At 51.7% G+C, this 22500-nt stretch overlaps 1 protein-coding gene across 1 annotated transcript in view; it reads right to left on the reverse strand.

Moving 5' to 3' along the window:
- Positions 1 to 22500, reverse strand: part of sema6bb (sema domain, transmembrane domain (TM), and cytoplasmic domain, (semaphorin) 6Bb) — an 87605-nt gene that overhangs the window by 9931 nt on the left and 55174 nt on the right. Inside the window, exons 6-16 of the mRNA XM_084675807.1 lie at positions 19157 to 19255; positions 17360 to 17450; positions 17016 to 17135; positions 15182 to 15270; positions 13539 to 13756; positions 9618 to 9749; positions 9360 to 9509; positions 8584 to 8763; positions 7027 to 7167; positions 6177 to 6254; positions 4631 to 4689 (exon numbers count right to left, since the gene is read on the reverse strand). Of these exons, the coding sequence (XP_084531933.1) occupies positions 4631 to 4689; positions 6177 to 6254; positions 7027 to 7167; positions 8584 to 8763; positions 9360 to 9509; positions 9618 to 9749; positions 13539 to 13756; positions 15182 to 15270; positions 17016 to 17135; positions 17360 to 17450; positions 19157 to 19255 (1357 nt within the window). The remainder of the gene's footprint in view (positions 1 to 4630; positions 4690 to 6176; positions 6255 to 7026; positions 7168 to 8583; positions 8764 to 9359; positions 9510 to 9617; positions 9750 to 13538; positions 13757 to 15181; positions 15271 to 17015; positions 17136 to 17359; positions 17451 to 19156; positions 19256 to 22500) is intronic.

Here is a 22500-nt window from a genome sequence, read left to right on the forward strand (position 1 = left end):
TCACCCCCCCTCCCTCCCTCCTCCCCTCACCCCCTCACCCCCCCTCCCTCCCTCCCCTCACCCCCACACCCCCCCTCCCCTCACCCCCTCACCCCCCCTCCCTCCCTCCCCTCACCCCCACACCCTCCCTCCCCTCACCCCCACACCCTCCCTCCCTCCCCTCACCCCCCCTCCCCTCACCCCCTCACCCCCCCTCCCTCCCTCCCTCCCTGTCCGTCCTCCCTCCCCTCCCTCCCCTCACCCCCACACCCCCCCTCCCTCCCTCCCTCCCCTCACCCCCACACCCTCCCTCCCCACACCCCCTCTCCCTCCCTCCCCTCACCCCCACACCCCCCCTCCCTCATGTTGCGCTAGTCGTTGCTGTGCTGCTAAACACACCACCACCCTAACCCATCTGCATGTCGCTGCTTCTCCTGGACCTCAATTAGACTGAGATTGCAAGCCGCTGTTCCTCCAGTCAAAACACACGCCTCGACTTCAGGAGATGTTTTCTCAGCCCTGTAATTGCTCCCATCTGCGTCCATTGCAATGGCGTGATGCTGTGTCATTACATCTGAGAGGTGTGTGTGTGTGCGAGGGTATGTGTGAGTGTGTGTGTGCGAGGGTGTGCCAATATGCGTGTATGCACAAGTGTGTGAACGTGCTCAAGTGTGTGTTTGCGAGTGTGTGTGCAGCGGGGAGGGGTTTCTGCATGTGAATGTGTTTGTGTGTGTGTTTGTGTGTGTGTCTGAACAGGCATGCTAGCGAGGGTTAAAGAATGGCTTTGACTCGGCGAAAGCGGTCGCCGTCGGAAACCCTCACCTGCAGAAACTGAAATGTTCTTGACTCGGAAGAAATCAGCAAGGACACTTCATTAGCTACCAATACTCCACCTCTCTCTCTCTCTCTCTCTCATTCCACTATCAAACCCAGCTGCGTGTGTTGTAATAGTCTGTGCAGGTGGAGGGTGCGAGGAGAGAGATGAAGTCTGGCACGCCTCTTAGTCCTGCCTGGGGTCTGTAAGGGATCGGCCTACTGTCGACCCTGGAGGTCACGACCTGAAACACCTGAGCCCTCTTCTGACAGTGTGGGGGCTGAGGTGGGGAGGGGTGGGGAGGGCTGATGAAGGGAGAGAGATCACAATCTGCAGTAAGTGGATAGGACACACAATACAGCCCAATCACTGCTGTTTTTTGGGGTGTCTTGAAACATTTGCATACAAGCACACACACACTTCTGACCATGTCCAGCTGGCTGAACAGCATCCCTAAGCCACAGGTCATCTCAATTACCAGCTATAATGTCAGCGCTCTCTTCGATCTGACGACCAATCGGGTCACAGTGAAACCTCCTGGCGCTTTCCCACTGACTGTGTTGATGAGCAGAGAGGAGGGAGGGGGGATGGAGAGAGAGGAGGGAGAGATGGATAGTCACAGTGTGAGGAAGGGAGGGAGGGAGGGAGAGACTGAGGGAGGGAGGGATGGAGGAGAGAGGGACAGAGTAGACTAGAGTATAGATTCCTTCCTGAGATCTATTGGGCAGGTCATCACACCACTGAGGACATGAAAATCGATACCTCTGCTCTCAGCCCAGCCGAGAGAGGGGGAGAGGAGAGGAGGGGGGGATGAGGGGTGGGGGAGGGGGAGATGAGGGAGGGTTAGAGGATGGAGGGGAGTCTGGATAAGGACGGAGGGTGACGTGTAGACGGAAGAAAGGCAGAAGGAAGGGGAGAGGAGGACAGGAGGAGAAGAGAGGGGAGAGGAAAGGGGAGAAAGGGGAGAGAGGCGAAGATTAGAAAGAATAAGGAGGAGAGGGGGGAGAGGAGGAGGGGAGGAGGGGAGAGGGAGAGAAAAGAAGGGAGAGGGGGACAGCGAGAGGTAAATTGTAAAGACTTCTTTACAGTTTAAAGAGTTTCTGCAGAAAAATAAGACAGAGTAGCTCAGACACAGGCATCTGCTGACTGTGAGATAAACAGACAGACAGGACGGTGGAGGGTGCCACGCACAGAGATACGACACACACACACACACACACACACTCGCACACACAGACACAGACGCACGCACACAAAAACAAACGTCAAAGAAATGAATGTGGGACAGAGTGTGTGTGTGTGTGTGAGATGGAGTGATGCGAGAACAAAGATCATTCTTCTCCAGTTTCCTGGTGTAACAGATCGAGTGTCATAACTCTGCAATCCAGCGCTCTCCGTCTCCCTCACAGCCTCCATCCAGATGACAACTACAAACTGACATGGAGCGCTCTTTCCATCTCTCTCTCTCTCTCTCTCTCTCTCTCTCTCTCTTTCTCTTTCTCATTCTCTTACTCTCACTCTCACTCTCTCACTCTCCCTCTCTCTTTCCATCTGTCTCACTATCAGGTCGTGAGACTGATGTGCAATGAAGAAAACTTGGCAGTGAATAACTGAAATAGCATTTACAGAGGAGAGAGAGAGAAAGGAGGGACAGAGAGAAGGGATAGAGAGGACAGGAGGGAGAGAGAGAGATGAGAGAGAGAGAGAGAGAGAGATAGAAAGAGGACAGGAGGGAGAGAGAGAGATGAGAGAGAGAGAGAGAGAGAGAGAGAGATAGAGAGAGGACAGGAGGGAGAGAGAGAGATGAGAGAGAGAGAGAGATAGAGAGAGGACAGGAGGGAGAGAGAGAGATGAGAGAGAGAGAGAGAGAGAGATAGAAAGAGGACAGGAGGGAGAGAGAGAGATGAGAGAGAGAGGTACAACAAGAACTACAGTAGAGAAAGAGAGCGAGAGGAGAAGGACAAGCGAAGCTCCAAGTTAATCAGACTCATGAAAGCAACTAAAGATCCTGGCTTCCTATTGGCTGACGCTGGCGTCCACTACTGACAGGATGGATCAGAGGTAGCGCTGCCTCCTGATAGGCCATTCATCTGGTGACATCAGCGGGTGGCCAGCCTATCATGTCAGATCAGAGAGAGGCAGGAGAGAGAGACTGAAAGGAGGCAGGAGAGAGAGAGAGACAGGAGAGAGATGGAAGAGTAGAGGGAGACAGTTCTCTCTGACTGGAGACGTCTTCAAACACAACCGGAGAGATCACAGCCTTTCCTGTGGGTACAGCGCCCCTACACACACACACACATACACACGCACATGCAAATGATTACACACACACACTTCCTAGGCAGGATCTGAGAATCTAAGAATGCTGAAGAACTGAAACACAATCTTTAGAAGTGGCAACTGGTGAAATATGAGTGTGTGTGTGTGTGCCTGTGTGTAGTACCTGAATGACTCACTTGAGGAGTGTAGCTGATAAACTCGGGGTACAGAGTTTCAGAGCCTCACGCACTCAACGCCTCATCACCGCTAGCAACAGATCAAACGCCGGCGCCGGCGATGAGTAATTGGCATGGAGACGAGGATGGTTCTGTGAGAGGGGCTGCTTGACCTTGTGAGTGTGTGTCCGTGTTTGAGTGGGTGGGTGCGCGTGTGTGTGTGTGGGGGAGGGTTTGAGTGTGTGTTTGTGTGAGGGTGTACATTGTGTGTGTGTGTGTGTGCGGGCATCTACTGCAGTGGTTCTGACTGTGTGTAGAGGGATGGTCAACTGGCCAGAGATGAATGTAATTAACCAGATGTGGGAGAAAAACTGACAGAGCAAAGCCATGCCAGGAGAGAGAGAGAGACAGAGAGAGAGACAGAGAGAGAGAGAGAGACAGAGAGAGAGAGAGACAGAGAGAGAGAGAGAGAGAGAGAGAGAGAGAGAGAGAGAGAGAGAGACAGAGAGAGAGAGAGAGAGAGACAGAGAGAGAGACAGAGAGAGAGACAGAGAGAGAGAGAGAGAGACAGAGAGAGAGAGAGAGAGAGAGAGAGAGAGAGACAGAGAGAGAGAGAGAGAGAGAGAGAGAGAGAGAGAGACGAGAGAAGAGAGAGAGAGAGAGAGAGAGAGAGAGAGAGAGAGACAGAGAGACAGAGAGAGAGAGAGAGAGAGAGAGAGAGAGAGAGAGAGAGAGAGAGATACAGAGAGAGAGATACAGAGAGAGAGAGAGACAGAGAGAGAGAGAGAGAGAGACAGAAAGAGAGATACAGAGAGACAGAGAGACAGAGAGAGAGAGAGAGACAGAGAGAGAGAGAGAGAGAGACAGAGAGAGAGACAGAGAGAGAGAGAGAGAGAGACAGAGAGAGAGAGAGAGAGAAAGGGAGAAAAAGAAAGGCAGAGCGAGAGAGACTAAGCTTTGAGTGAGGAGGGTTCCAGCCCATCCAGAGAGGAGCTCTAAATGGGCTTTTTTCTGTGGAAATGAGTTTCAACAGCTTATGCTGTGTACGATGGAGTGTGTGTGTGTGTGTGTGATGGTGTGTGTATTACGGTCCGTGTAGGCCCAGGCTACAGCTAAGGGCTCCACCATGAAATGCTGGAGACAACAGAGATACCTACAGCCTGGGCTCTCTACCCGAGACAGGCAGAGTGAGATCTACGTGAGCTGATATCCCGCGGCAGCAGAACTGTGGTTGTTCAAGCAACAAAGTCATCCAGGTTATTATGCCTGTGGAGCAATCCAGCGAACTGACACCCTAGGAGTCAACTATGACCCAGATGTCTGTAAACAGAGAGAGGGGTGGTACCCTGGAGAGCTGTTTTATGTGACACCCCAAAATGTTAGTACACAGATTGAGTCCTACCGTCGCAGTCTCCAAGGTGGGACACGTTACCCTGCTCCACATCCTGCTCAAACGGCAGTCTAGAGAGAGAGAGAGAGAGCAAGAGAGAGGAAGAGAGAGGAAGAGGAAGCAAGGGAGAGAGAGATGGCGAGAGGGAGAGAGAGAGAGAGGAAGAGAGAGAGAGAGGAAGAGGGAGAGAGAGGAAGAGGGAGAGAGAGGAAGAGAGAGGGAGCAAGGGAGAGAGAGATGGCGAGAGGAAGAGAGAGAGAGAGAGGAAGAGAGAGAGAGAGAGAAGAGGGAGAGAGAGGAAGAGGGAGGAAGAGGGAGCAAGGGAGAGAGAGATGGCGAGAGGGAGAGAGAGAGAGGAAGAGAGAAGGGGAGAGGACACACGTTAATCAACAGGCAGAGAGACGAGTCTGGGAGCAGAAGCAGGAGGAGGGGGGGGGGGTGAGAGCGGGGCTGGGGGGGTGGAATAGGGCGGGGTGGAGGAGGGCGGGGGGGGGGCCGGGGGGGGAGGGGTGGAGGAGGAGGGCGGGGGGGGGGGGGTGGAGACTCTGGACCGAGCACAGGAGCAGCCCGCTGGAGCACAGAGCTGTTGGCCACATCACACCGTGTCAGTTCTGCCTTGAACACTGACCCCTGAACACTGACCCCTGACCCCCTCCACCCAGCGCTTGTTGGAGAAAACATGTCTTGACTCCTGACTCTCCAGGCTCAAGAAAGACATCAACACTTTGGTATAAAAATAAATTAAAAAGGAACAAAAAAAGGAAAACTGTCAACTGTCTCCTCTGTCTCTGGTGGTCTTGGTGATGTTGGGGTTGTGTGATGTTTAATATACAGGCCGTGTAACAGAGGCACTTAAGTCTCTGTCAGCGTTCTTCTTCTACGACTTCTTCGTTCTTACGTTCTTCTTCAAATCTGTTCCCAGTGTCTACGGCACCCAATCTCCACAGATCAACTCCAGGGAGGGAGCGTCCATATTAAACACTGGATGAACATTCTCGTAATACCTCGGAAGTAATAAAACAAGCGTTTAACAGACACGCAGCGTCTCGTTAAGGAGGGAGAGAGTCATTCCCCTCCACATCGCCTTCTTCCTGTCCCCAACTAAACACAGATTAAAAAACACACCAAGAAACAATGTCTCTGTGTGTTCAGAGACTGAGAGCAGACTGTACATTTGGTCTGTATGTACCAATATAAATGGGTAAATAATGTCTTATAAACTCCTACTCTACTCCAAACGGAATCTCTGCTCTGTACAGACTCCAGTATCCACAGGGCTGGAGGGAGGCAAGATGGAGGAAGGGAGGCTGGTTTGCTGGATAGTTTGACCACAATGGGCTGGTAATATAATCAGGGGCTGGAATTGTATCAGGTGGACTTTAAGACCCTGCATGTCCTCTGGGCCGGCATCCCCACCTGTGTTTGCACAACTAACCCAATAAGCTGCCTCTAAACAGGGATATCGTTCCTCTGGGGGGGGGGGGGGGGGGAGGGGGGGGGGGGAAGCTGGCGAGATGGAGGAGAGACTGTAAGGATGCAGACGTGCGTCGAGTCTCACCTGGTTCCTGGTCGCAGGAAAGAGCAGGTGCTGCCTCTAGTCCAACCACAGTAGGGGTCTCGCGAGGCGATGCAGTTCCTTTAACACACACACACACAGTATATAAATACACAGTCTGTGTGTGTGGGGGGGGAGACAGCAGGCTGTTTAGTGTTTGGCCCAGGGTCACACACACACATAGTGTTGCTCCATTCATTCATTCATTCTGCTCACTACACACCAGCACTTTACGCTCCACCTGGTTCAGAACACACGTTACATGCGTGACGTGTTAAGAGTGACACGCCTCGCTGGGCCCTGACCCTGCAGGTGTCTCCAGGGCCCCAGGAGGTCAGGTAGACTGCTGGAGCGAGAGTGAGTGTGTGCGGGGGTTTGTGCAGTGTATACGTGCAGTTGTGTGTGTGTACAGTATGTGTGTATCTGTGTGTGTGTACAGCATGTATCTGTGTGTGTACAGTATGTGTGTGTGTGTGTGTACTGTATGTGTGTATCTGTGTGTGTACAGCATGTGTGTATCTGTGTGTGTACAGTATGTGTGTATCTGTGTGTGTGTACAGTATGTGTGTATCGGTGTGTGTGTACAGTATGTGTGTATCTGTGTGTGTGTACAGTATGTGTGTATCTGTGTGTGTGTACAGCATGTGTGTGTGTGTGTGTGTGTGTACAGCATGTGTGTGTATCTGTGTGTGTACAGCATGTGTGTATCTGTGTGTGTACAGCATGTGTGTGTGTGTGTGTGTGTGTGTACAGTATGTGTGTATCTGTGTGTGTACAGCATGTGTGTGTGTGTGTACAGCATGTGTGTGTGTGTGTGTACAGCATGTGTGTGTGTGTGTGTGTGTGTACCTACTTCATGCAGCGTGAGTAGAGCTGGCAGCGGGCCACTGGGACTCTGACCACACAGGAGGAGAAGGCCAGCAGGAGAGTGTGACTCTGCAGGTCCAGAGACAGAGACAACAGCTGCCTGGCCTGGGGGGAGTCCTCTCCACACCTGGACACACACAGTCACACACACACACACACACCACAGAGTCACACGACACACACACACACACACCACAGAGTCACACAACATACACACACACACACACACACAGTCACACGGACACACACACAAACCACACAGTCACACACACACACACACACAGTCACACACACACACACAACATACACACACACACCACACAGTCACACGGACACACACACAAGTGGACGTGGACACACACACACACACACACACACACACATGGCATTAGCTAATTGAATCTCCACTGACCACTCACGCACCTCCACCCCTCCACACGAACACATCCAAGCCCCGCCCCCGGCACCACCCGCTCTATAAATACCCCCCATGCTGTTAGGACAGGCAGGCTGAGTGCCGGCCGCCACTGTGTCATCTTGGCCTAATGCTAGCAGCTCAGGGTCGAATTATGTCTAACAGGCACTCAGAGCTGCTGTGCCCCCCTGTGCCCGCTGTTTCTCATCCTCAGCACGGCGTATTCACACCTCTTTATAGACCCACGGACTGTGTGCTCTGCTCTGCAGTCCTGCCAAGCTCCAGCTACAGGGGACAGGCTGAGGATAGACACACAACCAGCAGGCCTTTGGACCCAGGGGCTAGGACTGGGATGGTTAGACCCAGGACTGGGATAGTTAGACCCAGATCCAGGGGCTGGGGCTGGTATAGTTAACCTGTCAGCTCCTCTTGCACCTCTCATCATTGGTATAATGCAGTGGTGCATCACCATGGGAATAAACAGTGATTTCAAAGAGAAGAGGAGGTTGCTTTACGACACATCAATCAAAACAACTCCGGAGTGGGCGTCGGGGTTCGCATATTCTCTTTCCGAAACAACAATCTAATTCAGCGTCCGGGAGGACAACAGATAAGAGGTTCCAATCAGACCGTGAAGCCTGGTTTTAGACGCCGCTGCTTAAATGCTTTGTAATTGTCCTGTGAGAGAGATAATCACAGCTAACTGTCCATCTGTCGAAGCTAGTGCCTCTTCCCTGCGGCTGGCGCTACGCGCTACAGTCAACACTTAGCAGAGAACAACAATCACCTATGGTCCTCCTCTGTAAGGACTTCAAGAGGCACAACGCTCCATAATCCAACTTTGAGAGTAGTTGCTGTTGTTTGCACTGTACTCTCTTACATACTGTGCCTCTTGTAAAATGTTTAGTAGACAATACCTGTGTAAATCCATGGTTTCAGGGAGTTATATGCTGCGCTTTGCGACCTGGTTTTCTCTGTGGTGTTGAGTTGATATATATTTGAGATAGCTATTGTCCTTTATGGTCCAAATGAGCTATAGTAAACTAGAGGCTAAAGCCTTGGTTGACGCGGTTTAGTCCTTCAGTCCAAATGAAGTGGGTTTTAGGGGAACAGGAGATCAAGCCTTACTTGTCTGGGTTGTAGCCCTCCAGCTCCTCCAGGAACACGTTGCTGCTGGAGGGCGAGTCATCTCTGTCTGGAACCATGAGGAACTTGAGGATGGTTCCCCGGGTGGAACCCAGGAAGAGAACCGTGCGGTTTCGGTAAGGCCCCGCCTCCATGTCCACCACCATCTTGTTCAGCTGGTACCTACAGGAAGAGGGAGGAGCAGGAGGGAATATATTTTTTTTCTTTTGACACAAGGTAACTACAAGTCTTCTCGCAGGGACGTCCCTGGATCGAACGCTGGGACACAACAGCTGCAAAGGTCACTCAGGGGTCACCCAGGGGTCACCCAGGGGTCACCCAGAGGTTCCAGTACATCACAGAGGAAGTGAGATTTCTCTCAGTGTTCAGCCAAACTAAACAGCAGAAGAGGCATCGCATTTACATGGAGGAGCAACTGTTCAGACAAGCCCTCGTTAGTTTCAGCGCTGGAATGAATGGGCCTGTCTTGGAGGCCGGCACGAAACACAGAACCCTGCTTGTACCACTCAGAGTTCCGCAGTAGAACTCGATCTTGTTCCGTGTTCTGTCAGGGATCTCCTCTCACAGCCCAGCCTGTGTGTGACTGCGTGTGTGACTGCGTGTGTGACTGTGTGTGTGTGTGTGTGTGAGAGAGAGAGGGAGAGAGGGAGAGGGAGAGGGAGAGGGAGAGGGAGAGGGAGAGGGAGAGGGAGAGGGAGAGGGGGGAGGGAGGGGGGGGGGGAGGGGGAGAGAGGGAGAGAATGTGTGTGTTCCCTCACCTGACCATCGTCCTGACGATCCACGGTCTCTGTCCGAGAGAGGGGACAGTCTCGTCCATCAGGGGGTGTGTCTTCACAAAGTTCAGCATCTCATCAGGGAACCCATTGGAGGAGTTGAATCTGGACCCCTGGACGGCACAGCCTCCTGGCCTGGGTGGGGTAACGCAAAGTTAGATACACAGAATAAAGAGAGATACATTCAGCTAACACAGAATTATTACAGACTCATATTAGTATTATTATTATTATTTACGGTACCTGGGCTTGGGTATGACCTCATCCGGGACAGGTGTCCAGATGGATTCCGGAGACTTCTGCTCCTTGAACCTGCCGTCGAAGACACTCTCCAGGTGCTCCATGTCGAAGGCACACACTGCTGACCCGGGGATGCTGGCGGGGGGAGGGAGGGAGAGGAGGACAGGATGAGAGAGGGATGGATGGAGAGAGAGAGAGAGAGAGAGAGGGAGAATTGAAGGAGTGGAGCAGAAAAGTGGAGAACACCAGCACAAGCAAGAGCGACGCTGACTAAAATAAGACTAAAATAAGACTCCACCATTTTGTCCAGTGCAAATCAATTCGTAGTCATTAGCGTCTGAGTGAAATTACAGTTGAAGTTACAATATGTGCATACTTAGCAAAAGAGGTTGCCTATGGTAAGACAGCAGTTTATTATTATTTAACTATTCTGTACTGTGCTCTACTTTGCTGTACTGTGCTTTGGCTTTACTCTATTGTACAGAGAGATGTTAGAAAAACAAGTACTTGGAATCTAGGAGCACACAGGAAATGAGTCATTTGAAAATAGTTCTCGGAGGAAATGGACCACACGGTCTGTTCCTGTAAGTGGCTGTGCACCTTGGCCGCTGCAGCCCTGAACCCACTGACCTCAAATCCAACATCTGCTCTGAGAGGAACACACACACACACACCTGTACACTTTCACATACACACGTGGTGCATCACACAAGAAGGATATGATTGAACACACTTCCCTGTGTGTGTGTGTTTGTGTGTGTGAAGCGCAGTGTGTGTACTGTAATGTGTGCGTGTATGTGTCAGGGTGACTAAGGGTGTGCTCTCTAACAAAAAGCCTGAGAGACCATCCGACTCATAGACTGATAGCTACCTGACACCCACAGTCTTCCTCTCTCTTCAACCCTTTCTCTTTTCATTCCCCTCTGTCCAATTCCTCCTGTCTCTCTTTCTGTCTCTGTCTCACTATCAGTTCTCGTAAACATCCTGACAGAAAGAGAGATGGAACAACCTGAACACTGGAGATGGAATGCGTGTGATGGGAAAACAAGAGGGACAGAGGAAGCCTGAGCCTTCAGCCTCCCACACTCCAGCAGCGAGGACAAGAGACTTTATACTGCCACAGTGGACCTCGGTTAGGCTGAGAGGGTAGGAGAGGAGGAGAGGAGGAGGAGGAGGAGAGGAGGAGGAGAGCAAGAGGAGAGGAACCACAGGTCTGCCTCAGCCTCTTCGGCCAGAGCCGCAGCAATCTGACTCCCTTAAAGAGAGATAAAAGAGAGAGAGAGACGCACAGAAAGAGACGGGGGTGGAATAGAGAGGAGGGATAGAGAGCGAGAGGAGAGGGCTAATGCAGAGGGACGCTCTACTGACGGCCAGCAGGCTGTCTTTGATGCTAACAGATCAGAGTGTTAGTGTAGTGAGAGCTCCAGAGAGCTGGGGCCAGATGCTAGCAGGCTAGCCCAGCACATGGTCTGACCTGGGGGCACTGCGACTGACAGACAGGAGAGAGGACGTGGAGCCATGCCGGGCAGCAAACCTCGACCACGGGTCCTCGCAGGACCGCAGGCACCAGCTGCTGCATGTGACATGCCTGCCAGCGCTGAGGCAGGGTCACAGTGTGACAAGGCTCTCTCTCTCTCTCTCTCTCTCTCTCTCTCTCTCTCTCTCTCTCTCTCTCTCTCTCTCTCTCTCTCTCTCTGTCTCTCTCTCGAGCTCCTGTTTGCTTGATAATGAAGCCTCAGGCCATTTCTCTCTTCCTCTCCTTCTCCTCCCCCTCTCTCTTTCTGTCCATTTTTAATCTCTGCCAGTTTTACTCCCCCCCTCACTATCTCGTCTCACAGTATGCCATCCCCTCTGGTTCCCTCTCTCTCCACGTGTCTCAGAAGGAGGTGAAGGAAGGGGGAGTTGAAGGGAGAGAAGGGGGAGAAGGGCAAGTCTCTCAGTGGTTCCAGAGCTTATGTCTATCCCTCCTTCCTCTCTTCTCTCTCTCTTTTCACCAAGCGTTAATCTCTCCTCTGCTTCCAACTCTGTCCTTTTCCCCACCTACGTCCTCCTTGTGTTCGGTCATTCACCCCCCCCCCCCCCCCCCATACCTTTTAGAATACCTTTATATTCTCTATCTCTCTCTACTTCTCACTCCCTTTTTCTATCATGCCTCCTGTCACTTTCCTTCTCCTTAACCTTATTCTCCTGCCCTCCTCTTCCCCCTCTAAGACAGCTCTCCTCAGACCTCCCCAGGCTCAGCTCTGAAGGGGGGGGGGGGGGGGGGGGGGGGAGGTCTCCAGAACCCCCCAGCACTGCCTCATGCTGTGTGCTCTCTGTCTGTTAGACCAGACACAGAGCTGGCCAGGTCTGCAGGAGACCACACAGGGTTGCCAGGTCTGCAGTACAACCCCCTTTCAAACAGTTACTATCCTCCCCCTCTCTCTCTCTGGAACTCCTTCTTCCCTGCCCTCTTTCTCCAGACCTCCACACACCCCCCCCACCCTTCCCTCTCTCCCTCCTGCCCTCTGTCTGGCTGATAACTGTGTTATCAGGAAGCTGTTGTGTGTGCTGTGTAACGTATCCATCTCTAACTCTGTCTCTGTCTCTGTCTCTCTCTCTCTCTCTCTCTCTCTCTCTCTCTCTCTCTCTCTCTCTCTCTCTGTCTCTCTGTCTGTCTCTCTCTCTCTCTCTCTCTCTCTCTCTCTCTGTCTCTTCCTCTCTCTCACTCACTCTCTCTCTCTCTCCCCCTTTATCTGTCTCTGTCTCTCATCTTCTCTATACTCTTTATTGCTTGAGGCACAGTGACCTTCTATCTATATTAAACACCCCCCTTCCACCTCCCTCCCTCCCTTCACCTCCCTTCCCCCCTCCACCTCCCTCCCTCCGTCCGGTCCTCAAGATAAGCAGCAGCCTGCCTCTAGATCAACATGGCTGCAGATGGTGCCCATTATACACTTCCTGTCTCTCCTCTCTTCCTCCTCCCTTCTTTTTGAGTCTTCTTCTCTGGTTGGCCGTTCGTGTCGCGAGCTAGCTGTTTTACCGTGCAGTAACTGCACGTAAAGACGTCCATCTTTCTGTTTATCCTTCTCTATTCCCTTCCTTCAACCCTTTTTCCATCCTCCACATACACACACACACACACATACACACACACACACAGATTTCTGCAGATCTCAGTTTGATCCCAGTTTAAGCTCAGTTTATTCTCTTATCCTTCGCAAACATCTCCCCTCGTTTTCCCTTTGACCAGGCCGAAACCCAGAGCCTCCCTGCTCTCCTGTTATCCCTCGGTCACCCACTCTCCCTTACCTCAACCCTGAGCTTGTGGACTACATTTCTGACCTTTCACCCCGCCCCACATACGACCTTTAGCATCCCATTCTCCGTCCATTTCTCTCAGCAGGTTTCTGTGTGTGTGCGTGTGTGTACCTGTGGCTGGGGGTGGAGAACCCCACAGGAGGGTGTCAATGCGTGTGTGTGTGTGTGTGCATGTGTGTGTGTGTGTGTGTGCCAGAGATGGGAAGTAACAAAAACAAGTACAGTTTGTTACTGTACTTAAGTAGATATATCTGGTATCAGAACTTGACTTCACTATATATTCTTCAGAGAACTTTTTACTTCCACTCCTTAATTTACAAATATCTGTACTTTCTACTGTTGGTATTGTGTTGTGTGTTGTGTTGTGTGTGAACCAAAAAAAGTGTCACCCCATACAAAACAATATATATATAAATATGTTTGAAAAGGTTGAAAAGATGATATGATATGAGTGAGCCAGAGACAGTCAGCGATGTCGACATGACTGATCACCCGGGGCCATACAGAGATGTTGGAAATTCTCAGTGACAAAAAGGATTCCTGGCACTGCATGTCTGTAGTCTCCTTTTGTCTTCATGTATTCCTATGATGTGAGGTCAGGTGTGTGCGTGTGTGTGTGTGTACCTGTTGCTGGGGGTGGAGAACACGCCCAGGATGATGTCCCGCCCACGCCTCCTGATGACGGGGCTGGTGGACTGCAGCAGGTTGAAGTAGAAGTGGGAGTCTCCGGGCACGGAGCAGTTGAGCCGAGCCTTCAGGAAGGACGTCCACTGCTTCTCCAGGACCCGCTGGGACCCTCCCAGGTCCTGCTTACACACACGGGCCACCCGGGACACCATCACCTAGACACACACACACACACACACACACACAGACAGAGGGGATGACACACAGCAGTACACAACACCACACACACACACAGCAGCACACAACACACACACAGCAGCACACAACACCACACACACACACACACACACACACACACACAACACCACACACACACGCACACACACAGCAGCACACAACACCAAACACCACACACACACACACACACACAGGAAAGCACACACACGCATAGTACACCCACACAGATTAGAGACTTGAGATGTGCATGGAAAACAAGCACAGGTGCATTGTGGTTGAGATGTTCTGTTCTCAAGATGAAACAAAATCAAGATAAAATATTGTCAGATAAAAAGAGTTCCTGCCTCTTTGGGGGGAATCTCCAAACACATTCATTTGCAAGTATTTGAGATGCGTTAAGCCTCTAGTGACAAGATTATTGTTTTATAATGGTAAACTGATATTAATTATTCATGAAAAAATGTCAGCGCATTTCAAAAAACCGGGGCTTTAAACAAACCCACCCACGATGCGCTAAGGATGTGTGTGGGTATTTACTTACAGCAAGCGCTATCAACATGTCCAGACAAATGCCTAACGCAAGCGTATTCCCACCCATGTGAATTGCTAATTTATTTGATAAAAAAAGATTTCTTGTTACTATTCTGCTTCCACCCCCCATCCCTTGGCAAGAACAGGATCTGGACAAGCTTTAGCGACGGTCTCTGTCCAAACAGTAAACTAGCGATGCTAAGATAGCGGTGGTTGTGTTGCTCAGAACGGGAACGAGAACAGTCACGACACCACGACACCAACATCTGCATGCCTCTTATGCCTCTGTCGCCACGACAAAACAATATTATTAGCAAGCTTGTTTCTTTTTCTCTCCGGCTCCAGTCGGAACACACGTTTGTGGTTCTTTGTTTGTTTAGACAGCAGAAAGATATTAGAGTTACAGATGCGGAGGGTGTTGTAGACAAATGTCTCAAAGGTCACTGGAGCTAAACTGGAACCAGCTGACATTTCAATAATCACATGATCCCAGAACAGCTCTGAAATCACTCTTTCAACTTGTCCACATAACGCAGACAACTAGATATGAAACTGATACAGACAGTGCACCAAAGTAGACTATGATATTAGTCATGGTTGGATTAAGCCTGATTTTCTGGGCTATCGTTCTGATTGTACAGGCATGCAAACCAGCTAATCTGAGCTTCTCCAGAACACGTGTCGAATTCACAAACAAATCCATGTAAGCTGGGTTTAATAGAGAAATACGGCGTTCTGCCGAGCACGTGAGGGTTTCAATCTAACTATTGCATTAACCTGATTAGTCCGGGTTATAAGTGCATCGTGTGCATGTGTAAGCATATCAACTCTCTCTCTCCACCAGTCTCTCCACCAGTCCTGCTCCTCCTCACCTTCTCCAGGTAGTTGAACTCCATGGCCATCTCTCTGAAGAAGAAGTAGATGTGAGGCCCCCACTCAACAGCACTGACAAAGTAGGGCTCTGTGAGGAGGAGAGGGGGGAGAGAAGAGGGGAGGGGAGGGGAGGGGAGGGGGGGAGAGAGAGAGAAGAGAAGAGGGGAGGGGAGGGGAGGGGAGGAGGAGAGGAGAGGAGAGGAGAGGAGAGGAGAGGAGGGGAGGGGAGGGGAGGGGAGGGGAGGGGAGGGGAGGGGAGGGGAGGGGAGGGGAGGGGAGGGGAGGGGAGGGGAGGGGAGGGGAGGGGAGGGGAGGGGAGGAGGAGAGGAGAGGAGAGGAGGGGAGGGGAGGGGGAGGAGGGGGAAAAGAGGAGAGGGGGGGAGAGGAGAGAACAGGGGAGGGGAGGGGAGGAGAAGGGGGGAGGAGGAGAGGAGAGAGGAGGAGGAGGAGGAGAGGGGAGGAGGAGGAGAGGAGAAAGGGAGGAGAGGGTTTGATAAGACAAGAGAGGAAAGAGAGGGATGGAGCAGAAGAGGAGAGCAGAAGATCAGCCAGTCTGTGTTCGGTGGTCTGTGTTCAGGGGTCTGTGTTCAGTGGTCTGTGTTCAGTGGTCTGTGTTCAGTGGTCTGTGTTCAGTGGTCTGTGTTCAGTGGTCTGTCTTCAGTGGTCTGTGTTCAGGGGTCTGTGGTCTGTGTTCAGGGGTCTGTGTTCAGTGGTCTGTGTTCAGGGGTCTGTGTTCAGTGGTCTGTGTTCAGGGGTCTGTGTTCAGTGGTCTGTGTTCAGGGGTCTGTGGTCTGTGTTCAGGGGTCTGTGTTCAGTGGTCTATGTTCAGGGGTCTGTGGTCTGTGGTCTGTGTTCAGTGGTCTGTGTTCAGTGGTCTGTGTTTAGTGGTCTGTGGTCTGTGTTCAGTGGTCTGTGTTCAGTGGTCTGTGGTCTGTGTTCAGTGGTCTGTGGTCTGTGTTCCCTTCCAAGCTTCCCAGACAAGAGAAGGGGTTAGGTCGAGGATGACAGCACATCCTTGTTTATCCTGTCAGGCTGACAGGAAGTGACAGCACATCCTTGTTGGGAAAGCTGCACTGAGTCTTTTTACATGAAGATTTAGGATTGTTGTTTTCCCCAAATCGTCTGTCTGTTCAGAGACACTCAGCTCCATAAAGGAGCCCCATGTCTTTCTCCATCCTGAGCCCCAGCCCTCCCCCCCAGGTCACAGTCCTCCAGCGCCCCAAACCCACAGCCCCCAAGCCCTCTTTAACTCTCCAGCCCCTCTTTAACTTTCTAGTCCCTCCAGCCTCCCTGTGCATCAGCCCTCCAGCCCCCCCAGTCTTCCAGCCCTCCAGCCCTCAAGCCCTCCAGCCCCCCTCAGTCCTCCAGCCCTCAAGCCCTCCAGCCCTCAAGCCCTCCAGCCCCCCTCAGCCCTCCAGCCCTCAAGCCCTCCAGCCCCCCTCAGTCCTCCAGCCCCCCCAGTCTTCCAGCCCTCCATCCCCCCCAGTCTCTCCTCCCAGACAAGAGGGGTCGTAAACAGGTCCAGGCTCCCTCCACCTGGACAGCAGTCTGCCAGACTGCTGAATAAGAGGTCTCTGATCCTGAAACACACACACACACACACACACACACACTCACACTCTCCACACACATGAACACACACTTTCCACAAACACACACATACACACATATTGATCCCGCTACTAAGTGATGTGGATATACAAATCCATTCGCATTACAACAACACACATACACACACACACAAACACTCACAGGCAAATACACAGACAGTACTGCAACACACCCACTTGTACAGATGTAAAATCATGCTTATGCTCTCTCACACACACGTACCTCGGAACCATTTGGAGTCGTGTTTGATGGTGCGCAGGGCGGGGCTGTCTCCCAGACTCCTGTAGATCACTGCATCGATGGCCAGGAAGTCTGTCACTGTAGCTGTGAAGAGGTTCCCCTCTGGCACACACACACACACACACAGACACACACACACACACAGAGACACAAGGACATCAGAACAGAAAGCAACGGTAAATATTCTGACATCCGACAGTGTGAACGCAGTGGAGCCAGAACAGAGCCCATAACGGTGATGATGTGATAAATGAGATTCTTGTTGTTTGTAAACTCTCGTGTTACAGGGAAGTGCTGAATGTAAACAAGCGTGTGTGCCTCCTCACCAGCGAAGAGAGCCACGTTGGCGTGTCTGGGGTCGTAGGGGCATCTGGCCATACCGCTGACACTGTCACCCACCATCTCCAGGGTGTCACCCTGCCCACACACACACACATCACACACACACCGTCACACATCACACAAATCACAGATACGACAGTCAGGGAAACCAATTGTCAGCTGTGCCCATCTAAGACCCGTAGAGAACAACAATTAGACAGTGTTTACTGTGAACACAACATTCACATGATTCACTGGCTGCAATTATCTGCACTGGAGCACAACAGGAACAGTCACTTAGATACATGTTTACACACACACACACACACACACTTAGAAATATACACACACACTCTCACAAACAAACACACGCACATGTTTTAAACACATTATTAAACCCATTGAGCTGAAACAACCACGGGCAAACTTGCTACTGCGCAGGCGAAGCCATTGTTGAAATGAAATAATTAATTGCTGTGGCGGTGTCATTAAAAATGTCTATAAATAAACTAACATTAGCTACCGCTCGCTAACTAGTTCCCAGGAGGAGAGCGTGGCCTATCAGGGCTCTGCAGGTGTGTTCTAGAACATCGTTAGCCGCCGGGAAACAATGGAACCGGCACGGCTGAGTGTTCCGGAATGTCTGGAACGTGACAGACGGAACCAAGAACACCTTTCTCTTTTTTTTTTTTTTTTTTTTTTTTACTTCCTGTGATATTTAATGCCCCCCCCCCCCCTCCTTCCCTGTACCTGACAGGTATTCGTGCGAAAAAGCGAGAATTATTCTGAGCACACCATTAATATTTATGTGTTCTCTTTTTAAGAGACGAGTCGGTGTCATCTGCCTGACAGGAAGAGTTTGTGATTGGCAGACAGGAACAGGAGTAGCCTCTGTTAACATGTCAGTGTCTGGAGGAGAAGAAGCCGGAGAGATCTCTAAGCAGGAGAGCTGCAGTGCTGACAGTAGTGTATCAGGCCTGGGACCTTCAGCACCAACTGAGCCTATCGGCCATCGACAAAATAGACACCCTCCTCCCCTCATGTTTTTGTCTGTAAATCCTCCAAGCTCTATCTCCACCTCCACCTGCTCATCCATCTCTGTTACTGGTTCTATCCTTCCCTCCCTCTCATCCCTCCACCCTCCCAGCCCTCCACCCTCCCAGCCCTCCATCCTCCCAGCCCTCCACCCTCCCAGCCCTCCATCCTCCCAGCCCTCCACCCTCCCAGTCCTCCACCCTCCCAGCCCTCCATCCTCTCACCCCTCCATCCTCCCAGCCCTCCACCCTCCCAGCCCTCCACCCTCCCAGCCCTCCATCCTCTCACCCCTCCATCCTCCCAGCCCTCCACCCTCCCAGCCCTCCATCCTCCCAACCCTCCACCCTCCCAGCCCTCCACCCTCCCAGCCCTCCATCCTCCCAGCCCTCCGCTCCCCCTGCTTGGCACAGCCAGAGAGTACCTGGTAGTCCCTCCTCTGTTCTGCTGTTGACAGACAGGGCTGTAGAACTAAAGAGATTCATTCCCTGGTACCTATGGGGAGTGCTCAGCATCCCATAATACCAGTAAGGGAATCCAGAGACCAGCGGCAGCAGTGGTTAATTTATGGACGAGGTCATTGTCATCATTAGGAGTCCCCGGGCCTGGATTAGCACCATCGACCTGGCTGGGGTAATTACGTGACTGGTGTGTGTGGGTATACCGGTGTGTGTGTGTGTGTGTGCATACCTGTGTGTCTTCATGCATGTGTGTGTGTGTGTGCATACCTGTGTGTCTTCATGCATGTGTGTGTGTGTGTGTGTACTCACAGTGTAGTTAGCACACAGGGGGTTGAAGGCGTTGGTTCCACAGACAAACAGTCCTCCTGGTCTGCTGAGCAGAACCTTCATGAAGTTCCGGCACTCGTCCTGCAGTGAGAACACACGCACACACCCGCACACACACGCACACACACACACACATGCACACACACACCCGTGATTGGCAGTTGTTAATGGGATGGTAATTCCAGCCATCAGGCATTTTGAAAAGCCTCATTTCACGTAGCAAGCTTTATAGTAAGCCCAGTGTTGTTTCCTCTCCAGCATCACCACCTTACATGGAGTGTGTACAAGTTGTGTGTGTGTGTCTGTGGAGACTGGCTCCTCCAACTTCTAAACAACTCCCACACTTGTGTGTGTGTGTGTGTGTGAACGTGCCTGTGTAAAAAACAAATGATTGACACATGATAATCCACAGCAACCTTGGGAATTAGAGCCCCGTTCAACTGTTAAATGTGCTGCAGGACCTCCACCCCTCCCACCCCCACCCCCCTTCACACCTCCCCCCCCCCCCCTCCCTCACAGTAGCAGGGGGACACAGGATAGGAAAGCCCTGCAGCACAGAGCACAGCCCCCCCCCCCCCGGGTGAGGTCACACCCTGCACCTGTGGAGGTGTAGACAGTAGAGGACTGTGAGTTATGGTGACTGCTGCTCTCAGTGTACAGTATACAGCCCCCCCCCCACACACACACACTTACACACACACACACACACACTTAGATACCCAGTCAGTGTGGCACCAGTAGTGTGACACCACCACCCCTTCATCATCATCCCTTTCATCCCCCACCGGCCACAAATCCCCACACACACACTCACACACACACACAAACACACACACCCTCACAAAGCACAAGCAGTCTGGGTCTTAACCCAGGAGCACTGATGTCATTATGGGGGAGGCAGGGGGAGAGCGGGGGAGGGAGGGGGGGAGCGGGGGAGGGTGGAGCAGTTAAAGGCGACAGTGAGAGAGGCGTGAGGAGGGGGGGTTGGGTAAAGGGGGAGAGTGTTATTCCAGATGCTTCTCCCTCACCACCTCCCCCTTGTCCCTCACCTCCACCCCTCCCTCTGCGAAGCTCATCTTTCTGCAGCGGAACAGGCGGGTGTGTGTTTGTGCGTGTGTGTGTGTGTAGAGTGAAGCGAGATAAGGAAGGGAGGGAAGAGACACATGAGTAGGCCCTCCCTCTCTACACACTAAAGTGAATGTGTGTGTGTGTGTGTGTGAGAGTGTCATGTGTGTCTGTTGAAGCCTGTTTGTATGTTCCCATGGTGCAGACAGAAAGGGGGGGGATCAGGTAAGATCGTTAGAGAAGAACACTGATTAACACAAGTCAATGTGTCAATCTTTTCAATAGTAGAGGATCATTACTGAACGCCACTAACCTGAACTGCACTAACTGTCTGCAACCAAGCTGTAAACAATAATAAGGATATTTGTCAATTAATTAATGACAGTACTTCTATTAAAATAATGATGTCGCGATTAAAACGATACTGTAGTGTAGTAATTACAATGACAGGGTTTCGAGTTATCCATGATTATCATTACCATGGTTACGTTACCATGACAGCTGCACTGTAAGTGTGGCTTCATCAGAGACTAGGGTGTGTGTACAGACACACACACACACACACACACACACTTTGAGAAATGGTCCAGGCCCCTCTTACTAACAGTAATACCAAAATCTGTCCTTTTATGGTTTTGAAACGTTCCACTTCCTGTCATCTGTCATGTGTCACTTCCTGTCTGGGTCTTCTTGTATCAAATATAAAAGGTCTGCACTCCTCTGCTCTTCCCTCGCTCTCCCCCCATCTTCACCTCTTTTTCTCCACATCTATCATGCTCCCACACACTCTCTGTTTCTATCTTCACCTCTCTCTCTCTCTCTCTCTCTCTTTCTGACTCTCTCTCTCTCTCTCTCTCTCTCTGACTCTCTCTCTCTCTCTCTCTCTCTCTCTGACTCTCTCTCTCTCTCTCTCTCTCTCTCTCTCTACATGTATATAACTGGCAGACTCTTTCATCCAGAGTTCTGCAGTCAGCACCTCATGCTTCTCTCCTTAACCTTCTCCTTTTTCCCTCCCTCCCTCCCTCCCTCCCTCCCTCCCTCCCTCCCTCCCTCCCTCCCTCCCTCCCTCCCTCCCTCCCTCCCTCCCTCCCTCCCTCCCTCCCTCCCTCCCTCCCTCTCTCTCTCTCTCTCTCTCTCCCTCCCTGGGGCACCTCTAAGACAAAACACCACCTGTGTTGGCTGACTGGCTGGCAGAATTCCTCTTTCCCTTCCATCTCCTCCTCTCCTCCCTTCTCCTCATCTTCACTACTCTCCTTCCCTCTTCTCCCCTCCACTTTTGTCCTCGCATCTCTCCTCTCTACCTTCCCCCTCCGCTCTTCTGACCCAGCTTGGCTCCCAGCATGCATCACTCTGCCTCTAAGACAACGCCAAGAGCAACTACAACCTCTCTGTTGCCATAACATCTGTCTTACACACACAAGATCACACGTACACACACACACACACACACACACACACACACACACACACACAGACAGACATGCATACTGATGCACACATCAACACTCTACCTGAGGCATTGCCTCTCTCTTCCTCCCTCTCTCTTGCTCCCTCTCTCTCTTCCTCTCTCTCTCTTCCTCTCTCTTCTCTCTCCCTCTCTCTTCTCTCTCCTCGGCAGTCTGGCTGGCCTTCTCTTCTCATTCTTCTGTACTCTACTGTTCCACAACTGGTACTGTTCTACTCTACTGTTCCACACCTGGTACTGTTCTACTGTACTGTTCCACACCTGGTACTGTTCTACTGTACTGTTACACACCTGGTACTGTTCTACTGTACTGTTCCACACCTGGTACTGTTCTACTGTTACACACCTGGTACTGTTCTACTGTACTGTTAGACACCTGGTACTGTTGTACTGTTACACACCTGGTACTGTTCTACTGTACTGTTACATACCTGGTACTGTTCTAGTAAACATTTGTAGCTTTATATAATAAGCACCACCATTCCTCCTTCACCTCCTCCTCCTCTCCTCCACCTTCTCTCCCTCCTTCTCCTCCTCGTCCCCCTCCTCTCAGAAGGGTTCCCGAGACGGGTGCCCCAGACGGCCCCCCTGATCACTGACACCCAGGAGAGAGGAGGTAGCACTGCCATCACTGACACCCAGGAGAGAGGAGCTAGCACTGCCAAGGGCTCTCATACACACACACTGAACACACACACACACACTGAACACACACACACACTGAACATACACACACATTCGCACTGGCACACACAAATACACACGCACACACTCTCTCGTTCTCTCTCCCTGGGCG

Source organism: Hypomesus nipponensis, chromosome 16 (assembly GCF_054491055.1).
Source record: "Hypomesus nipponensis isolate SF chromosome 16, ASM5449105v1, whole genome shotgun sequence".
In the NCBI taxonomy this organism is placed as follows: domain Eukaryota; kingdom Metazoa; phylum Chordata; class Actinopteri; order Osmeriformes; family Osmeridae; genus Hypomesus; species Hypomesus nipponensis.